This window comes from Mastigoproctus giganteus, chromosome 9 (genome assembly GCF_048544385.1).
Source record: "Mastigoproctus giganteus isolate SK-2022 chromosome 9, ASM4854438v1, whole genome shotgun sequence".
Taxonomy (NCBI): domain Eukaryota; kingdom Metazoa; phylum Arthropoda; class Arachnida; order Uropygi; family Thelyphonidae; genus Mastigoproctus; species Mastigoproctus giganteus.
In genome coordinates this window covers 181,566,016-181,588,986 of record NC_143583.1, presented here as the reverse complement: position 1 = coordinate 181,588,986, position 22,971 = coordinate 181,566,016, and the positions used below count along the sequence as shown (strand labels likewise).

Below are 22,971 nucleotides of genomic sequence, written 5' to 3'. Positions count from 1 at the left end.
TGATGAATCCTGTGTGTATGGCTGATGGGAAACAAAACAAAGGCCCAGTTTTCTCAATGGAAAACTCCATCTTCAAAGTCCAAAAAAAAAAAGCAAGACAACCTCAACTACACACAAGAAATACAATTATATTTTTTGACTCACAGAATATTATTCACTATCAATTTGTTCTGCATGGTCAAAAAATTAATCAAAAATAATACAAAGCGGTTTTATAGCAACTGCACAATGCTGTTCAGAGAAAGCAGTTGTAAAAGTGGGATTCATCGAATTGGCACTTGCATTATGACAATGCTCCCTCCAAACTCGGTGCACTTTCCTTTCAAGAATTTCTTACAAAGTACTCCATCAGTCACTCTACTTCCCAATCTGCCATACTCTGGATTTAAGATATCTGTGATTTTGTTTTTGTTTCCAAAGCTTACCAAGTCCCCTTGAAAGGTTACAGATCTTCAATGACTGAGCAAATTATTCAGAATGCAACACAGTAACTATTAGCAATTCTAAAAGAACTACCTTTCAGGAACACTTCAAAAGTTGAAGCACTGGAATCTGTGTATACATTTTCAAGAAGACTACTTCAAAGAAGATTGATCTGAACAGCTAGCAAGCTTCATCATTTCTAAAATATTAGTTTTGTCCCAGAACTTTTTAATCACACCTCATAAATAAATAAAATTAATGAAACTGCTAGCTCACAATATGAAATACTGAATCTTCAAACATCCAAAACAAAACTATACCTAATCATTCAGATAATGATAAATACCATAAAATTAAATAATAGAACATTAAGGTTGCTACTATTTTCAAATGTGCAAATACTAATATTTTCAAATATGCAAAATTATACCATTACAAAATACAGTATTATTTAACATCTGCATAAATGAGGACAGTGAATTATAAATAGCTTCAATTTGCTAAAAAGCTGGAAGGGGAGACTAATTATGGAAAAAAAAAATATATTCAGCATCCATGTCTTCAAAAAAGAAAAGAAAAGAGAGCAACACGTTTTGAAAGAGAGAAAATATCTTTGGAAATACTTAAAAGCTTCTTTTGAAGAATGCATAATTCTGAAATCATTAAATATAATATTAAATAATTAAGAATTTATTGTAGTAAAGATTATGTTGCTACCTAACACTATAGCAAATTTTCTATAAATTTAGCATTTAAAAGCAGTTAAGCAAATATATTGTAGAAAATATATATGTCTTAGTAATTTATAAGAGAATTTTTAACAAGTATTATTATTCAAGTAGAGGTCAATCACAGCTTTAAATGCTAAAAACTTGGCAGTTATGGCAACCGGATTAGCACCAAGAATCACTTTACGCCCACAGTATATTTTGCTATTTATCTAAAAAGCTGGCAGTACTGCAGTTTCGTTCTACAATGAAAAGCTCATTATACATGACTTGGAAATAGAAAGCATTTGCTTTGTGATGACCCGTTTTATTATACTTTCACTTTGATAATACCTTCTCCTCCTATCTTAACAAAAAAAAAGGGGGTGGGGTTACTAACATACAAGTTACTGCATGTAGAAATCATCATGGCATTTGCTTAAATATCTATATATAAAGAGTGTGTGTGTGTGTGTGTGTGTGTGTGTGTGTGTGTGTGTGTGTGTGTGTGTGTGTGTGTGTGTGTGTGTGTGTGTGTGTGTGTGTGTGTGTGAGATATTTATTATTTTGTACTTATTAAAACTAGCTTTATCAGACTCAAATATTTCTTGTGCTTATATTATGATATATACAATGGACAAACAAACAAAAAAGAAAAAAAAAAAAAAAAAAAAAGACATATCTTCAAAGACCTTCTTGATGTTAACTTGCCCTTACAGCAGAAAGCATGATGTCTTCTGTTGTTTGAGGATCAAAGTTTCCACACCAGTGTAAAAGACCCAGAAATACACACACTAAAAAGCTCAAAAATCCAAACACCTGAAATGAAAATTGAAGAAACTTATTTAAACAGATGGAAATTTAAGAGAAAAATATAAAATTAATATAATTATAGCTAATCCATTCCATGCTATTCTTCAAGTCAAATGATTCAATTTTATTAATATGAAAGTGAGGCACATGAAAACCAGAACTATTTTTTTTTTTTTTACCAATAGCTGGTATAACTTTATTTTTTAAAATAATCTCTGCTGCAATTTATGTACTTATCTCATCTGTACACCAGATTTCATATACACTGCTCATCGTGGACTGTTATTAGTGGAGTTCCTCAGGGTTCAGTGTTGGGTCCATTGTTTTCTGTATTTATAAATGATATTGATGATGGTATATCAAGCTTAATGTCCAAGTTTGCAGATGATACAAAGGTCGGCAGGGTTGTTAAGGACACTACTGACACTATGCTGCTGCAACAGGATCTGGAAAGGTTGAGCAGATGGGCTGAGAGGTGGCAAATGAAGTTTAACATTGACAAATGTAAAGTACTACATATGGGAAACAGCAACCCCCAGAGCAACGTATCAACTCTGTTGTACTACACTGACAGTGGTAGAGAATGAAAAGGACCTGGGGTAATTGTGCAGGCAGATATGAAGTTCTCTGAGCAGTGCAGATGGGCTGCAAAAGTAGCTCATCGTGTCTTGTCAATGATATACAGGAATTTTTCTAGAAGGGATAAGGATGTGATTATTCCCTTGTATAAGGCAATGGTCAGGCCACACCTTGAGTACTGTATACAGGTCTGGACGCCTCATTTCAAGAAGGATGTAGAGTTGCTGGAACAAGTACAGAGAACGGCAACAAGATTAGTGAATGGAACAAAGGATTGCTCTTATGAAGAAAGGCTTAAGTTTTGCAAATTACAGTGTCTGGAGACTAGGCACTGGCGAGGTGATCTGATAGAGGTGTATAAAGCCTTGAATGGTTTGAGCATGCTCAATGGCGATGGGATTCTTCCTCTTGCTCAGAATAATCACCTGAGAGGACATAAATTCAGATTGAGGAAAGACAGATGTAGGATAGATGTGCGGAAATTTTCCTTTAGCCAGCGGGTAGTTGGTTGGTGGAACAGACTTCCATCCCTTGTTGTGGAAGTTGACAGCCTAAATAAATTTAAGGCTCAGCTGGACAGGTATTTTGAACGAACGGAGTTATAAAATGGAAGTGTTTTTTTTTTTTTTTTTTTTTTTTTTTTTTGGCATGCTGCATAAGCTTGTTTTCTTATATGCCTCTAGTAATGCTAATGCTAAGTCTTTTGGCACACTTTGTGACAGCTTCCTTCACTTCATCTGTGTGGAATCTGTATCCTGTCAGATCATTTTTTGGTTGCACAATCACTTCTCAGTGCATTTTCTGGATGGATGCTACAGTCTGTTGAACTGAGTGTGTGTGTGTGTGTGTGTGTGTGTGTGTGTGTGTGTGTGTGTGTGTGTGTGTGTGTGTGTGTGTGTGTGTGTGTGAGAGAGAGAGAGAGAGAGAGAGAGAGAGAGAGAGAGGGGGGGGGGATTGTCATGCAACAAAATAACAGTCAAATGTGTGTCTTGTTTTTGACACAATGTGGCAGATCAGCTTTGAGAATTCACACACAAGTTTGCAAGTTCACAGTTTTTCCTATACACATGAATGACATAGCACCAGTACCTGTGTGTAGAAAGCATGAACATAACCTGGTCAGTGCTTTCAAATGGCTCGAATTTCATTGAATTTCAGCTGTACTGATGAAAAATTCCACACACCATATGGTTACTATTGTAGTGTGGTTTCTCTCTGGTTCAAAATGGTCGCACCATATGCAATCCACAGCCACTAATGTGATTTAAGAAGCCATTTTTTTTCCCCTCTTCAAACTTTGCTGCAAACAGAAACAGTTGGACATTTCTGTTCACCACTGAGAAGCAGCATGGGAGTCGTTTTCATGCAGACCTTCTTGTACTACAATATGTTGTAGATGACAGTGTAAGCAGAATCACTGATATTATTATTAGCCATATAGTGCAAGGAAGGCTTAGGCTGCACCAGCCAAAAAAAATTTGAGTTACCCTGAGAGAGAGAGAGTCAAAAGTAGAAGGTTTGTTTGTTTGGGTTTTTTGGCGCATTAGCAACTACGGCTATAATGGGCCAAGACTAGGTAATATTATAAAAAAAAAATTTAAACTCTCGGTGACCTAATTAGTAAGGCCACCGTGTCCAGATATATAATAACAAAGATATAAGAAATAAATCAATAGAGACGTAACAATAACATGAATTAAATACAATTAAAAGCTTTTATTGATTTAAAATAGCTAAAAATAGCAGACACGTTGTCATTGTCGGATAAAATCTGACTGAGTGTATATGGCTCAGTCAGATGATTAAAAGCGGTAAAACGGGTGCTGCTAAAATCTGGACAGTAAATTAAAAGGTGTCTGATCGTTAAAATTGTGCCACAGGACCCACACACATAGGAGGGTCATCAGCCCTCAGCAAAAACGAATGAGTTAAATGACTGTGGAAAAGTAGAAGGGAATCACCAAGAAAGAGAGAGAAGAATGATGATATCCAGCTCAGGACCCTGTATCTAGTTCTCTGGCTACATAATCAACTGTTACAACCTACCCATACTAATGATGATGATGTTTGTTAGGATAAAATTTTTTTCTGTGACAACTGTGTGAATTTGTCCTAAGTAAGTATTATCCTCTAGAGTTTTAATTCATTCTTAGTAATGATCTGCCCATTAATATACTTGTGGGCATGGCATACAGTTTTCCATATCCCAGTGAATTTCTGATGATTGGATGCACTCCCACAAGGAAACCGAATCACATTGCCTTGCACTAGCTTAGATATGCCTGTTATCTGTTATGTTGTTTTTAGGAGCATTAGCAACTAAGGCCATATTGCTCCGGGATATGCGGTGGTCATTCCCTGACCTCTCCGCATCCTCCGTATTTGGTGGTGACGGGCTCGAACCCCGGTCTAATCAAGAAGCGTGTGCTACGCACTGCTGCTCCTTCCCACCTGGCTACGGAGGCGCCTAGATATGCCTGTCTCTGCTATTTCACTTCATACTCTATGCATACAGAACAGCCAACATGCCTTATTGTTCAACAGTATCACTTGTATCACAATCCTTAAATTTACATCCACAGCAGCACGAAATTTAAAACTTAAGACAACTGAAATGTTGTTTTCATTTGACTAGTCTGTATTTAACAACAAAATTCCAGCAAAAATCAACGTGTTTTATGTAACCTTTTCCTATCATGAACATCAATGCAAACCCCTGCATATGGTAATCTTACTGATATTACCTTGTGTAAACCTTTACACCTCTTGACTGATTTTCTGCAGCTGTAATTAAAATTTTGTTTTGCAACATATTTCACTATTCTGAGGCATTTTCCTATCAAAATTCAATTTGTTATTTGAATAAATTGGCAGTTAGTAGTCATAGTGATCACATGTGACTAGGTATTCCTGTCTATTCTTGTGTATTAAAAGGTTTGTTTAGAAATTAAGCTGGTAACTTAATTTTTGTTATTTGGTCAATTTTAACAATATATCTTACAAACTTAATTTCTGGAAATTTTTTAAAATTATTTTCTGTAAGAATTTGTAAAGCTAATTCTTGGCAGATCAGCTTTGATCTGCCAAAAATCCTTTTTTGGTCTTGTAAAATTTAGTCATGTTTCAGTATCTCTATTTTTGTTTTCTATGCAATTTCTGTAATGTTTTGTTAATCTGATTATTGTAACATTTTTAGTTAAATTCTCCACTTAATACTAGTTGTTACATCTACTTTTAAAACTTCATCACAGGATACTGTGAGTCAGAGATATTGTGAGACGCAGGAATGGCCACAGACAATGCCCCTATGAGTCATAAGTTGAGAGATGCCTTAGAACAATGATAGCAACCCTTTTGGCACAAAAGCCATATCAGGAAAGAAAAGATTTTTGCAGGCTGCAATTTAAATATCTATACTTTATTTATATATTGTTTATAACATTACAAACTGACTACTTCAATACTAGTCAAGTACCCTGTATTGAGCCGTTCACTATTATAATATATATGATATGATAAATTAATTATATGATAATATGCACTAAAAACAAACATATGCATGCAAGTATGGAACAAAATATAAGAAAATATGCAACAAAATATAAGAAAATATGCAACAAAATATAAAAAAAATATGCACCCAAAACATTATTATATTTATCACTAGTTTATCACAATCAAATTAATTGTGATCATTATTCAACTTGAATTTTAATTGAAAATTTTCTTCAATGTATTTAAAGGTTATAATACTGTTTAACAAATTTTCGAATAAGCATAATTTCGCAATTTGTAAGTGAAATAAACTTGAGTTAAATGTAGTTTGTAGATGATGCTATTGGGACATTCCATGTCAAGTGACCTAGGGTTCCCTGCTTGACCATCTTCAATTTTGTTGAAACTTGGTGTGGATGTTTAAACAGGTTTCAAATGAAGCTGTGCAAAATTTCAGTTCAAAATATAGTATGCTTGAGGCACCATCACCTTTTTTGTGGAGGTCACTTGTGTTATGCAGAATAAATCACAAAAAATTTTCAAAGTTTTAAGTGTTACTGTAGCACAACGGTGAGAAGTAGTGCTCTGAAACTTGGTATACCTAGTTTTGGCAGAGAATGCAAAACGTTTGGTGTCCAGGCTCAAAAATCTTCACATTTTTTACAATGCTGTCTAAAACTGGCACAAAAAATTTGTCACGACAAATTTAAGCAAGACTTTTGAAAGTCATAACTTTGAAATAAAAACCTTCGGTACCTTATTCTTTGGACATTCCACTTACCAACTGCATGAATTCAGCCTAACTAAATATCAGCCCTTTACTTGTTTTCTGGCTGAGATATTTTCCTTCAAAGATAGACTCAAAATTTGAAAGTCAAATTTGACCTATTTAAGGGGCAATTATCTTAATGTGGGACACCATCAATTCTCTCGTTTTTGCCACCACTGGAAAGAGCAGAGGTTCAGCTACAAGGATCATGGTTTATCTGTTTTGTGTCTTTGCACTTAAGGCCTTAAAATTAAGCCTAAACATCAAGTAGTTTTGTGTGCTGTATTGTTATTTTGTGAGATTTTTTTGTTGTAGAAGACTTCCTTAATCCCGTCCAATGTTTAGAATAATCTAGAAATAGAGTATATTCTAGAATTCTGGAATATGCTAGAAGAATACACAATTGTAGAATATTCTCGAATTCCAAAAAAAAAAAAAAAAAACCTGATGAACATTCTAGAATCATACAAAAAAAGTATAAATAGCTGATATTTGAACCATGCTATTATTAATGTGTTTTATCTTCGTGATGAACAGTTTTGTTTATTTTGTTCCCCTATTTTTTATTGTTTGACTGTAATAAAGTTAATTAACTAACCTTTTCACTCAAGCGTTTAGGGCATAAGCCTCAAGCTATGAAGGAGTCTAGACTATGTATAAATATAGTGCAAATGCATCAGAAATACATAGCTATATCTGAATAAATCAGAATATTGGTAAAACGGCATCGTTTTAAGTTATATCTCATTTATACATAGTCTAACCTTTTCATTGCTTACAGAAACGTCCACTTATTAGTCAGCATGGAATCAGAAGATTTTGCTGGAGATAAGCTAGACTCATATGCCATCAGTCATATGGATAATTCTAGATGTTATGTGCTATCCTATACACGCAAAACTGGGTTAAAATTATTTAAAGAATTTGAAGAACAACAGCTGATAGGTCGACGTTGTGGATTAAAACTGGGTGAAGAAGACACAATTTGTCTACATCATCTTTTGACAAAATTTGAATTTTTGCAGCGTTCATGTTGCAATCCTTTCCAGAAGAAAAATCATATGGTGAAAAAAAAGTTTACAACCAATTGATTTGTCAATGGCAGAATACCTTAAAGACCTAACAAAGGTAGACATAAAAAAAGCCAGAAGCTGTGCCCCTCATGCCAAAAAGCAGCAACAGGAACATCAACTTCATCTGGATCAGACCATGATGACAAAATGCACGTGACTGAAAGCTTGAACACAAGTTTGATGGCTATTGGTATTTCTCTTCTGAAATTTCAGCGAATGGCTAAGAGAGAGACTCACAAGGCTATGCCAAAAGGAAAGCAAGTCAAGTACAAGATGTAATTGCCAGTAAAATTGCATCTATTGGTGGCTTGGATCCAAACAACATCATGGAGCCAAGTGAAAGTCATCAGTCTGAAAATGGCTTAGATCACAATGAGCTGCTGAAAGAATTGAAAGAAAAGTTTACGGTATCAAGTCATTCAGAAATACTTCAAATATTAATACTAGCTCCAGTTGGTTGGTCCATAAAGAAAACAAGGGAAGAGTTTATTGTCTCAGAAAGAATGGTCAAGAAAGCTAGAAAACTTAAAGCAGAAGAAGCATTCATGGCCATACCTGTAAAAAAGCAAGGAAAAAAAAGTTTCTGAGCAAGTAAAGCAAAAGGTGATGAAATTTTTTGGAGATGATGAATTTAGTCATATATGCCCCGGAAAGAAAGATTACATTTCCATTAGAAATGCAGATGAATAGAAATGCAAATTTGACTACTACTCAGCAACTTGAGGGAAATGTTTATAACTTATTGAGATAGAAATGGATCTGACAGTGGATTTTCTAAATTTTGCGAACTTCGACCAAAAGTGGTGTGTCACAGTTGATGCACCAGGAACACATTCTGTATGTGCATGCACAATCCATCAAAATGTCAAGTTAATGCTAGCAGCAAGTCCTGTTGAATGTGATTACAAGGTTCTCATTGGTAAAACAGTCTGTGATTTGGAGTCAAAAGATTGTATGCTTCATCGGTGTAAATGGATTTGGAGTCAAAAGATTGTATGCTTCATCGGTGTAAAAAATTTCCAGGAATAGATGAATTCAAAAAGTTTCTAGAGAATATTTTTGAAAACAATGAACCAGAAGATATTATTAAATTCAAGCAATGGATACACACTGACAAAGATACTGCACATAAAGCAATTAACAACAAAAGATTTTATTGAAGAGTTGAATACAAAGACATTTAACCTTTCCTGTCACCACTGCATTGCTAAACATCAAAGCTACCATTTGAAGTCAACAAAGAAAAGCCAAAGCCTAATGACAGGAGAATTGGTCATCTTGATGGATTTTGCAAAAAATTATTCATTTGTTGTGCAAGATGCTGTTCAAGGGTTACACACTAGGAGAACAGCCAGGCTACATTGCATTAATTTGTCATTTATTACAAGGATGTTGAACTTCAGAATATAAGTTTCTGCATAATCAGTGACTGCCTTCGACATGACACAATTGCAGTGCATGTTTTTCTAACCAACTTAATTGAATATTTGAAGAGTTTCATGACAGAAATCAGGCACATTTACTACTTCAGTGATGGTTCTACAGCTCAATACAAGAATTTCAAGAATTTTATTAACTTGTGTCATCATCAGAAGGATTTTGATATCAGTGCTGAATGGAATTTTTTTGGCACTAGCCATGGCAAGTCACCATGTGATGGAATTGGTGGAACAATAAAATGATTGGCAGCACGTGCAAGTCTGCAATGCCCAATTGAAAACCCAATCCTGACACCAAGAAACATGTTTGAATTTTGTGACAAACATATGACAGGAATAAAATTGTTTTGTTTCTAAAGAGGAAATTTCACAAGTAGGGCAATTTCAAGAGAAAAGATTCATAGACGGTCATACTATTGCTGTAACAAGAGAAAATCATCATTTCATTCCTAGATAGATTCATGTTTGCAGAGTATCAAATGACACACCATCATCATTTGTAGCTCATGTAGATCAGACTAGTGAAACCAATATTCAATATGTGCCAATTGTTAATTTACAACCTGGCCAATACATTGCCTGTATTTATAAAAATAACTGGTGGATTGGAAATATTTGCGAAATTTCATTTGAAGAAAATGTACTGGTAAATTTCATGCATCCTCATGGAGCAGCTCGCTCATTTCACTGGCCTGCTAGACAACAGGTCTGCTGGATTCCTGAACAACAAATTATTGCCAATCTTCCAACTCCGAAAACAACAACAATGGGACGACAATATAGCTTGCCTGAAGTATTAATATCAACCATCAATGAAAAATTCCAGTCCATTACGAAGTAGTGATTTAATATCTTCACACTCACTTGCTTATTTCAAATTGCATTGTGTTTTAACTTTAAATTATAACTGGAGAAATCCAGTTATAATTTCTTTAAAGCTTAGAAACCAATAGAACATCATCTTTATGCTTGTAATCCTGAATAAAGACCACTTTTCAGGCTTGGGAACTTGCACTAAAGAAATCCATGCAATTTCTTTTCTTGCCATTTGCATCCCCCCCATTGTAAAAAATACAGATCTTTTTGTGCATTGGCAATATATCCTTTCTCCTTAAACCAAAGGGCAGAGTAATTGCAGAAAACTTCACTTGTAAATGCAATAGTTGTGTCCTTATTGAGATGTGAAACTTCACCATTAAATAAGTATACAAATATTATGTGGAAAATATAAAATGTTTAAGGCCTTAAGTAGCAAGACAGAAAACTGAAAAACCATAATACTTGTTGCTTAAAACCTGCTCTTTCCAATGGTGGCAAAAAGGAGAGAATTGAAGGTGTCCCACATTAAGATATTTGCCCCTAAAGATAGGTCAAATTTTGAGTATCTTTGAAAGAAAATATCTCAGCCAGAAAACAAGTATAAGAGCTCATATTTAGTTAGGTTGAATTCATGCAGATGTTAAATGGAATGCTCAAAGAAGGTACCAAAGGTTTTTATTTCAAAGATATGACTTTCAAAAATCTTGCTTAAATTTGTTGCAACAAATTTTTGGTGCCAGTTTTAGACCGCATTGTAAAAAATGTGAAGGATTTTGAGCCTGGACGCCACAAGTTTTGCATTCTCTGCCAAAAGTTATCTATACCAAGTTTGAGAGCACTACCTCTCAATGTTGTGCGACAATAACACTTAAAACTTTGAAAATTTTTTGTGATTTGCTCCTCGTAACACAAATGACCTCCACAAAAAAGGTGCTAGTGCCTCAAGCATACTACATTTTGAATTGAATTTTTGCACAGCTTCTTTGGAAACCTGTTTAAACATCTACACCAAATTTCAGCAAAACTGGAGATGGTCAAGCAGAGACCATCTTCAAAATCAGGCAGCTTGACATGCAATCACCCTATTTACAGTAAACAATATATTTTTCAATGTGGTCCATCGTAAATCATCATCCATGATCATTTTAAAAGCATACAAGGATCTTTCAACATCAATGGAAGTGATAACTAAATTTTAACACTGTGAGTCTTGAAAGCCTCTACACGAAATGGTCTCTGCTATTCATTTTCATTAAAAAAAAGTCATCTATTTTATTTAAATGTTGAAATCCGGAGTTCTTTAAAACATTATAAATTTCTTATTTTCTTACCAAAAGCATTAGCAGAGACATATGATGCGAGAAAGCAAGCTTATACATCATCAAGCAAAAAAAAAAAAAAAAAAAAAAACTCTCATTTCACCCATCCGTTCGCTCCAAACATTTGTCTAGTTCTTCCCTGAATTTATTTAAGCCATCAACTTCCACAACTATGGATGGAAATTTGTTCCAGCAATCAACCATCAGCTGGCTAAATGCAAATCTCTACACATCTATTCTACAACTGTCTTTCCTCAATTTGAATTTATGCTCCCTGAGGTGTGTAATCTGAGCAAGAGGAAGAATCCCATCAGCATTGAGCATCCCCAAACCATGAATGGCCTTATATACCTCAATCAGATCACTTCACAGGTGCTGCAATTTGCAGAAAGCCTTTCTTGGTAAGAGCAACTCTTTGTTCTCCTAATTAATCTCATTGCTCTTCTCTGTACTTGTTCCAGCAGCTCTACATCCTTCTTAAAATGAGACCGCCAGACCTGAATGCAGTACTCAAGATGTGACTTGACCACTGCCTTATAAAAATGGATAATCATTTCCTATCCCTGCTAGCAAATTCCTGTTTATCACTGATAAGACCCCATGAGATGCTCTGAGAGCCTGCCTGCACTGCAGAGAAAACTTCATATCTGATTGCACAATTGTCCTCAGGTATTTTTCATTCTCCACTACTCTGAGTGTAGTACTGCACAGTTGGTATTTACTCTGGGGTTACTGCTACCCACGTGCATTATTTGAATTTCTCAAACTTCGGTTGCCACTTCTCAGTCCACCTTCCTAAATTTTTTAGATCCTGTTGCAGTAGTGTACTGTCGTTACTGTCCTTAACAACCCAACCAAACTTGGACAAGCCAGATATACCTTCATAAATATCACCATAATTTCATATCTGACTGCACAATTACCCCCAGGTCTTTTTCATTCTCTACCACCCTGAGTGTAGTACCACACAGTTGAGAGGTTACTCTGGGGTTACTGCTACCCATATGCAGTAAGCTACATTTGTCAATGTTAAACTTCCGTTGCCACCTCTCAGCCCATCTGCTCAACTTTTCTAGATCCTGTTGCAGTAGTGTACTCTCATTAGTGTCATTAACAACCTTCGTATCATCTGCAAACTTGGACATTAAGCCTGATATAACTTCATCAATATCATTAATAATTACAGAAACAAATGGACCCCAAGCAATGTCCATTGATTACTACTCTCTGTCTTCTCCCACCCCTTTATCCATAGCAGCAATTTGCTTTTAAAGCCACTCCAATTTGTACAGCAGTCTTCCATGTGCATAAGGGTTGCGTTCCACAGAACGCTATATAAGTCAAATTTTATAGAAGTCAAAAATGCCTTAAAGCAGGCCCGGGCACACTATGGCCCACGGGCTGCATGCAGCCCGCTGTAATTTTTTGTGTGGCCCGCGGGCTTTAATTGTATTTTTTAAAAAAGTTTACTTATTTTATGCCTTTTGCGATGCCTTTTTGAAAAATAAATCTGTATATGTAATACATTATAGAATTTGTCAACTTCTAAATTGTTTTATCATCTCGGTATTGTTCAAATTGAAATAGAATTTGAAATTGTGCGCGAACCGGAGCGAGCCAACGGGCGCTTTTATAACGGTATAATTTGCGATTATAAACTAACGCGAGAAACTACGGTAACAGACAACCGGTGATGACGACAACGGCTTTGCTGTGGTGGCGGAGTAATAGAATAGGACTGCTGACCGGCTGCAGTTCCAATCTGTTTTCTCTGACGGTCATCCCGCAGTTAGTTTTTTTTGCGTTATCTTCGATTATCATCTTGGTGCCAGTAGCGATAAAAATAATATTTACGCCCTTTTAAAAATGAATAAAAAAAAAAAAATTCAACAAGAGATCGTGTCTTCAACGAAGAGCGGAACACAAAATATTTTTTCGCTAACATAAATAACAAGACTATTTGTCTCATCTGCCAGGAGAGTGTCTCAGTGTTGAAAGAGTACAATATTAAAAGACATTTCAACTACTAAACATTCGAATATGGTGCCAATTTAACTCCGGAAGCGAGAAAGAAAACTGCTGATGGATTGATTCAAAATTTATCTAGACAACAAAATCTGTTTACGCGGCTAACTAAGGAACAAGAAGCTACTGTAGAGGAAGTTTTATTATTTCTCATATAATTGCAAAAAAGCAATTAGCGTTTTTCTGATGGAGACTATATTAAAGAATGTATGACTGAAGCTTGTGAAATTATATGTCCTGACATTAAACACCAATTTGAGAATATAAGTTTATCTCGGGGAACCGTAGTAAGAAGAATTGAATGTATCGATACAAATTTGAATTAGCAATTATTATCAGTATTAGAATCCATAACATGGTACTCTATAGCTCTTGACGAAAGTAACGACCAAAAGAATACTGCGCAGTTATTAATTTTCATACATGGATGTACCTCTAATTTTGAAATTATTGAAGAGCTTCTTTCAATGGAATCTCTTAAAGACCAAACAACGGGAACTGATATATTTGAAAAATGCATATAATTTACAATGGAACAAAATGGTAAGCGTAACAACTGACAGAGCACCAAGTTTGACAGGTAAAAATGTTGGAGCGTTAAAGAAAATTAAGGATAAAATTTGTGAAAATTATCCTGATTATAATTTAATTACAATTCATTGTATTATAAATCAACAAGTATTATGTAAAAATGTGTTAAAAGTTGAACATGTCACATCTTGTATTATTAAACTAGTAAATTTAATCGAGGGGCCTGAAACAGAGACAATTCATTAATTTTCTTCAAGATATTGAATCCAAATACACAGATATTCCTTATCATAGCCAAATTCGATGGCTTAGCTTAGGAAAAGTTCTTCGGCGAGTATAGGATCTTAAAGATGACATCATTCTATTTTTAAAACTGAAAAATATTATGGACTTTCCCGAATTAACTGATAATAACTGGATTTGTGATTTTGCGTTTACTCTGGACATCGTGACACACTTAAATACTTTCAACACTGTGTTACAAGGGAAAAATTTATACACCCATGATATGGTAAAAAGTTTGAATGGATTTCAATTAAAACTTGAAGTTGCTGAAGATTCCAGAAAATAAATTTGAAAAATATTGTGAAATTATCAACGCTTTGGATGACGACTTTTCACAAAGATTTGGTGACTTGATTAGACCGGGGTTCGAACCCCGGTCTAATCAAGAAGCGTGTGCTACGCACTACTGCTCCTGAACACCTGGCTACGTAGACACCTGGGGGGGGGGGAAGAACTGAACCTTGGGGGACACCGGCATTAGTGGAGAAGTTAGAAGACAGAGAGCCATCTACCATCACCCTCAGTGAGCGATCAGAGAGAAACCTGGATAACCAATTACTAAAAACAGTTGGCAAACCATAAGATGGAAGCTTGTTTAGAAGAAATTTATGCCAAACACGATCGAAAGCCTTTGAGATGTCAAGAGCAACTACTTGTGTTTCACAAAACCTTTCCATTGAATTAGTCCATAAATGGGTAACATAAGCCAGAATATCAACAGTAGATCATATTTCTATTGTATTTAAATAGCTTTATATTATTTTATTTCATCAGTCATGTTAAAATGTCCAATAAGAGTAAAAAGTGAAAAAAAATTGTGTGTGTGTGTGTGTGTGTGTGTGTGTGTGTGTGTGTGTGTGTGTGTGTGTGTGTGTGTGTGTGTGTGTGTGTGTGTGTGTGTGTTTTGCTTCCTGGTATTACTAGCCTGTTCAAGTATATGAATAATTTGTGCAGAGGCATCAAAAAACCAAGGACACACTGGGCCCATCATTCTATTTATCTTGAAAAAATATATATACAAGAAGCCCATAGCTGACGTGGATGATTTTCAAAATCATTTATTTCAATGGCATACTGGTATTTTAAAATCATGGTAAATAACTAACGGGCAAGAAAATCACTGAAGGTTTAAATTTCACTGGTTCTCTGATTTCTGTGTAAATTTCAATGCAGAGATCCAAGTATAGACAAAGTAATGATAGCAATTTTTTTTATTTATCATCATTGCATTAAAAGTCTCCAGGCACTGCAATTTGCAGAACTTAAACCTTTCTTGGTAAGAGCACCACATTGCACCCCTTGGTAAGAGCGCCAATCTTGTTGCCCTTCTTTGTACTCGTTCTAGCATCTCTACATCCTTCCTAAAATGAGGCCTCCAGACCTGTACACAGTACTGGCCTGACCATTGCCTTGTATAATGGGATAATCACCTCCCTGTCTTTGCTAGCAAAATTTCTATATATCATGGACAAGACACCGTGACCTGCCCTGGCAGCCCGTCTGCACTGCTCAGCGAACTTCATATTTGACTGTACAATTACCTGCAGGTCTTTTCACTTTCCAGAGTGTAGTACCACACAGTTGATACATTTCTCTTGGGTTATTGCTACCCATATAAAGTACTTTGCATTTGTCAATATTAAACTTCAGTTGCCACTTCTCAGCCCATTTTCCCAACTTATCTAGATCCAGTTGGACATTAAACCTGATATACCTCCATCAATATCATTAATAAATATGCAAAACAACAATGAGCCCAACACTGAACCCTGGGGAACTCCACTAATAACATTTTTCCACGAAGAACAGTGTCAATTGATTACCACTCTCTGTCGTCCCACTCAACCATCCCTTTATCCATTGTAGCAACTTATCCTTAATACCATACTTCTCCAATTTATACAGCAGTCTTCCATGTGCAACAGTGTCAAAAGCTTTCCTGGAATCCAAGTATATGATATCAATATTATTTTTGGCATTTAGTTCCTTTGCAACCACATCACAATATCCAATCAAATTTGTCAGACAAGACTTTCCCTTAACAAATCCATGCTGTGTCTGAATAATTGCTGCGGTCTTGTCTAGATGATCCTGCAATGCAACTTTAACCAGTGACTCCATTATTTTACACGGAACAGAATTTAAACTAACTGATCTGTAATTACTCGTGTCACCCTTCGATCCCCCCCCCTTGTGAATTGGGGATACATTTGCACATCTGCAGTCCGCAGGGACCTCTCCTGAGTCCAAGGATGCTCTCATAATTATGGCTAGGGGTTTGCTTACTTCCTTTGCTGCCTCCTTCAATATAACTGGATAAATCCCATCCACCCCAGGTGCCTTTCTTGTGTTTATCTTCAACAATTTCTCCTCCACTTTGCTCTCAGTTATTACAAAATCATTAAGCACCCTGCTACAATTTGATAACCTTCTGGCATTTTCAATCCTTAATAACTCGTCATGTGTGAATTGTAGATGCAAAATACTCATTCAGTTTGTTTGCTATCTGAGTAGGATCATCAACAGTTGAACCATCGATATCAAGTGGACCAATCTGATTCATCCCCTTCTTTTTAGAATTTGCATGAGTAAAGAAATCCTTGCTGTTTTTCTTAGCATCCTTTGCCAAAGATTTCTAGTAATCTGCCTTCGCCTAACCTAACCTAATATAAATTATCAAGTGACTCAGAAGCCTATGGCAGATATAAGCTAGTCTGTAATCAGGTCACAAAGGAGGTTAGGCAGGCGAAGGCAGATTACGAGAAATCCTTGGCAAAAGATGCTAAGAAAAACAACAAGGATTTCTTTTCTTACATAAACTCTAAAAGGAAGGGGATGAATCTGATTGGTCCACTTGAAATCGATGGATCGACTGTTGATGATCCTGCCCAGATAGCAAACAAACTGAATGAGTATTTTGCATCTACATTCACACGCAAGGAGTTATTAAGATTTGGAAATGGAAGAAGGTTATCAAATTGTAGCAGGATACCTAATGATTTTGTAATAACTGAGAGCAAAGTGGAGGAGAAATTGTTGAAGTTAAACATAAGAAAAGCACCTGGGGTGGATGGGATCTATCCAGTTATATTAAAGGATGTGGCAAAGCAACTAAGCAAAAACTTAGCCATAATTATATTGTGTGTGCAAATGTATCCCCAATTCACAAAGGGGGATCGAAGGGTGACACGAGTAATTACAGACCTGTTAGTTTAACTTCTGTTCCGGGTAAAATAATGGAGTCACTGGTTAAAGATGCATTGCAGGATCATCTAGACAAGACTGCAGCAATAATTCAGAAACAGCATGGGTTTGTTAAGGGAAAGTCTTGTCTGACAAATTTGATAGGATATTATGATGTGGTTACAAAGGAACTGGATGCAAAAAATAATTTTGATATCCTATATTTGGATTTCAGGAAAGCTTTTGACACTGTTGCGCATGGAAGACTATTGTACAAATTGGAGCAGAATGGTATTAAGGGTAAATTGCTACAATAGATAAAAGGATGGTTAAGTGGGAGAAAACAGAGGGTGGTAATCAATGGGTGCTGCTTTTTGTGAACTAATGTTATTGGTGGAGTCCCGCAGGGTTCGGTGTTGGGTCCACTATTGTTTTGTATATTTATCAATGATATTGATGAAGGTATATCAGGCTTAACGTCGAAGTTTGCAGATGATACAAAGGTTGGCAGGGTTGTTAATGACAGTAATGGCAGTGTGCTACTGCAACAGGATATAGATAATTTGGACAGATGGGCTAAGAAGTGGCAACTGAAGTTTAACCTTGACAAATGCAAAGTACTGCATATGGGTAGAAGTAACCCCAGAGAAACGTACTAACTGTGTGGTACTATACTTAAGGTGGTAGAAAATGAAAAAGACCTGGGAGTAATTGCACAGGCAGATATGAAGTTTTCTGAGCAATGCAGACAGGCTGCCAGGGAAGGTCATGGGGTTTTGTCAACGATATATAGGAATTTTGTTAGCAGGGAAAAGGAGGTGATTATCCCTCTGTATAAGGCAATGGTCAGGCCACGCCTTGAGTACTGCATACAGGTCTGGAGGCCTCATTTTAGGAAGGATGTAGATTTTCTTGATGTACAGAGAAGGGCAACAAGATTGGTGAGGGGAATGAAGGGATCCTCTTACCAAAAGAGGCTTAAGTTCTGCAAATTGCAGTGGCTGGAGACTAGGCACCTGCGCGGTGATCTGATTGAGGTGTATAAGGCCTTGAATGGGTTTGAGCACGCTGAATTCTGATGGGATCCTTCCACTTGTTCAGATTATGAACCTAAGGGGGCATAAATTCAAATTAAGAAAAGACAGAGTAGAAGAGATGTGCGGAAATTTGCCTTTAGCCAGCGGGTGGTTAATTGCTGGAACAAACTTCCATCTGTCGTTGTGGAAGTTGATAGGTTGAATAAATTTAAGGAGGAACCGGACAGGCATTTGGAGGGAATGGTGTGATTTTTTTTTTTTTGGCTGATGCTGCATAAGCTCATACACATGCTTTCTTGCATCACATGCCACTACTACTACTACCCCCTTTGTGACTTGGTTACAGACTAGCTTATATCTGCCATAGGCTTCTGTGTCGTCTGATAATTTATATGCATCCCATGCATTTTTGTTCTCTGCCACGAGTCTCATTAGTTCATTTGACAACCATTTAGGCCCAAATCTTGAACAATATTTCTTAATAGATATGAAACTTTTAGTAGCTTTCACGATTAATTCCTTGAATGCTTCCCACTTAGAATTTGCTGTTGGTAACATCATCATTTGATCCCACTGTACAGAATTTAAGAACTGTCTGAGACCACTGTAGTCACCTTTACGGAAGCAAAAACCCTTTCCTTTACCCCTGATGGTAATTATATCTTTAAGTAAATCCCACATCAGTACACTGTGATCAGTGCCACCTAGTGGTTCCTTTATCTGCAAATTCTTAATTCACGAATGATCACTGCTGATAACCAGATCAAGAGTATTACCCTCTCTGGTTGCCTCTCGAACATGCTGCTGCAGAAAACAATCATCCAATAAATCCACAAAAGTCTTACTAGTGTGAGAGTACTTTGTAGTAATGTGTAGTACTTTGCATTTGTCAATGTCAAACTTCAGTTGCCACTCCTCAGCCCATCTGCCCAAATGTTCTAGATCCTGCTGCAGTAGCACACTGTCATTAACAACCCTGCCATTAACAGTAGAAGGAAAGGTTTGAATTGCACTGGCCCATTTGATATCGATAGTTTAACTGTTGATCCTGCGCAGGTTGCTGACAAGCTGTATTTGGTATTTTGCATACACATTCACAAATATGGAATTCTTTAGTGAGGGGTAATGCCAGAAGTTTATAAAAATCTAACAGGGAGCTAAATGATAAATGATTTTGTGATAACTGAGAAGAAAGTGGAAGAAAAATTACTGAAATTAAACATAAAATAGGTACTTGGGGTGGTGGGATCTATCCAATTATATTAAAGGAAACAGCAAAACTTAGCCAAAATTATGAGAACATGTTTGGTTTCAGTAGAGGTCCCTGTGGACTGGAAATGTGCGAATATATCCCAAATGTTAATGTTGATGAAAGGGTACTGAGACTAATTACACACCTGTTAGCTTAACTTCTGTTACAGGGAAAATAATGGAGTCAAAGAAGTAATGCAGGACCACCTAGACAGGAGTGCAGTTATACTTCTGTCACTGAATGAGCTTGTTAAGAGGAGATCTTGTCTGACCAATTTGACTGGATACTATGGAGCCACAAAGGTATTGGATGCAAGAAATAATTCTGATATCATATAATTGGATTTCAGGAAAGTTTTAAATACTGTTGCACATAAAATACTGCTGGCTATTGGAGCAGTGTGGCATTAAGGAATGTTACTGCTATGGATAAAGGGATTGTTGAGTGGGGGAAGACATACTGTTTGTCAATGGGCACTGATCTTTGTGGACTAATGTTATTAGTGGAAACTCAAAGAGTTCAGTGCTTGGTCCATTTTAGTTTCTGTATTTCTTAATGATATTGATGAGGGCTTAATTTCCAAGTTTACAGATGATACAAAGGTTGGCAAAGTGGGTCAATGACAGTAATGAAAGTATGCTGATGCAACAAGGTATAGAAAAATTAGGTAGATGGGCTGAGAAATGGAAACCAAAGATAAACATTGACAAATGCAAGGTACTGCATATAGGTAGCAGTAATCCCAGAGTAATGTACCATGTGGTACTACACTCGGGGTAGTGGAAAATGAAAAGGATCTGAGGGTAATTGTGTGCACCGAGATATGATGTTTTTTGATCAACGCAGACAGGCTGCCAAGGCTGCTCATGGGCTTTTGTCAACGTTATACAGAAATTTTGTTAGCAGGGATAAAAGGAGACTATCTTAATGTATAAGGCAATGGTAAAAAAGGGTTGTAGAAGTAGGTAGTTGAATAAATTTAACTAGAGAAACTGTTGGAGGGAATGGACAAGTAATATAGGATGTGCTGGTTTTTTTTTTGGTTTTTTTTGGATAATGTGTTCCTGTTTTTGGTTTATTTTTTTCTGATTTGTGAAAAAAATGCTCATTACTGTTGTGAACAGCAACCAGTTTGTTTTCCCTCTGTGTCTAGTGAGTCACTGAGTGAATTGTGAATTGTAAATTTATAGTGAAACAAATTTAAAAAGGAAAATACATTTTTAAAAGTGTATGTAATTTAATATTATTTTACTTGTTAGTTTGATTTTTTTTCAATTTTATAAGTTTGGATTGCACAGCATTTTGATTGTGCTTATAGAGCATAATCCAAATGCTGTGCTTTCTTGCATCATTTGTCACTACTAATACTAATTTCCAATCTTACTTATGCTGCTCAAATAGGCTATTGCAAGTAAATTTACCATCTTGCAAATTTTAGGTTTTGAATATTGGCTGTTTAAATGGATCAAGTTAAAAACCAAACAACCAAAAACTGATTCTCACACTTCACTGATATCACAACTTCAATATATTCCAGTCAGCCACCGGTGGTTGCTTAACACCAATGATGTGATCTGCAAACTAATGGCAGGTATTGATGACTCTTACCAATATGGTAACTAACAGAGTGGTATTTACTGTTTTACTTTACAACAATCCAGCGCTGTGGATTAAGGCATGCAGAGTAACCAAAATTTAATTTTTTAGGTATTAAGATGAATAAATTGTATAATACTGACACTGGCCTGTCATATAATTCCAAATGCTCTGTTTCTGAAATTAAGACTAAATTAAAGAAGTGACAGTGAAATGCATGTGTTTATCTGTTGAAATATTTAGTGGCTATGTAAATGATTTGAAGAGTATGATTTTATTTTCCTTAGATGTAATTTGGTATGCTAATTAAAAAATTATTCATCATAGTAACTCCTTATAAATGTGGCTCAAGTCAAAATTAACCACTTACTGTCTACAGCTATAAAAGCATAATAAAAAAAATATGAAATACTAAATATTACTTACAGCTGAAAGAGATACTTGTACGCGTGTCCAGTCAGATACTAAGGGTTGATGCCTTTGATAATAGTGCTCAGCATGAAGCAACAGAGAAGATGATGTGATAAAAAAAACTGCAAGAAGACAGTTGGATACTGCATCCTATAAATATATTACCAATAATATAAGTATCTATAAGTATCTAAATAGTGATTTCTGAAGAGGTATAATTTTTATATTCAATCACAAAACTTAAATTATTAACTTAATATTAGCATTAGCATTAGTTGAGGCATATGATTCAAGAAAGCAAGCTTATACAGTATCAGCCAAAAAAAAAATCCCTTCCCATTTTACCCATCCGGTCACTCCAAATGTTTGTGTAGTTCGGCCTTAAATTTATTTAAGCTATCAACTTCCACAACAACAGATGGAAGTCTGTTCCAGCCATGGGCATCCGCAGAGAGGGGCAAACAGGGCACATGGGCATCCGCAGAGAGGGGCAAACGGGGCACTTGCGCCCCCCCCCCCCGGATCGAGTTAAAAAATTCCACAAATTATAAACATAAAAGCGACTGCGATATGTAACCTTACACCGTCAACCATGGGACGCTTTTTCTGCCTTAAAATTTAATTAGGGGTTGGCCGGTTTCGACCCTCGCCGGGGTAACCATAGAACACGTGTTTCATCTATTGCAGCAATAAAACACGTGTTTCTGTTTTTGGTTTATTGAAACAATAAAACATGTGTTCCTGTTTTTGGTTTATTTTTTTCTGATTTGTGAAAAAAATGCTCATTACTGTTGTGAACAGCAACCAGTTTGTTTTCCCTCTGTGTCTAGTGAGTCACTGAGTGAATTGTGAATTGTAAATTTATAGTGAAACAAATTTAAAAAGGAAAATACATTTTTAAAAGTGTATGTAATTTAATATTATTTTACTTGTTAGTTTGATTTTTTTTCAATTTTAAACTGAAATAATTTAATTTAGGGATTAATTAATTAGTTGATTTTTAATTAAATATGCCAGTCAATTTTTTTATATATGAAATTGTGCTAAAAACTGTATTAATTCCGTATACTTTTTTTTCCCAAGAAATAATGATCATTAAAATCGATGTAAAATGTATTCATAGTTTTATTCTAAAAAAACATTTTCTTATTTGTCTTTCCCCTCTTTCAGAATGGATATAAGAAATTATTTTTCTTCCCAAGAAAAAAATGCAAA

General features: G+C 35.8%; 1 protein-coding gene across 2 annotated transcripts in view; it reads right to left on the bottom strand.

The window, feature by feature from the left end:
* Positions 1–22,971, bottom strand: part of LOC150080925 (uncharacterized) — a 102,280-nt gene that overhangs the window by 5,786 nt on the left and 73,523 nt on the right. For both annotated transcript variants that reach the window (XM_090381464.1, XM_090381465.1), the window contains exons 3-4: positions 21,772–21,906; positions 1,848–1,949 (exon numbers count right to left, since the gene is read on the bottom strand). In XM_090381464.1, coding sequence (XP_090237590.1) covers positions 1,848–1,949; positions 21,772–21,906 — 237 coding nt within the window. The remainder of the gene's footprint in view (positions 1–1,847; positions 1,950–21,771; positions 21,907–22,971) is intronic.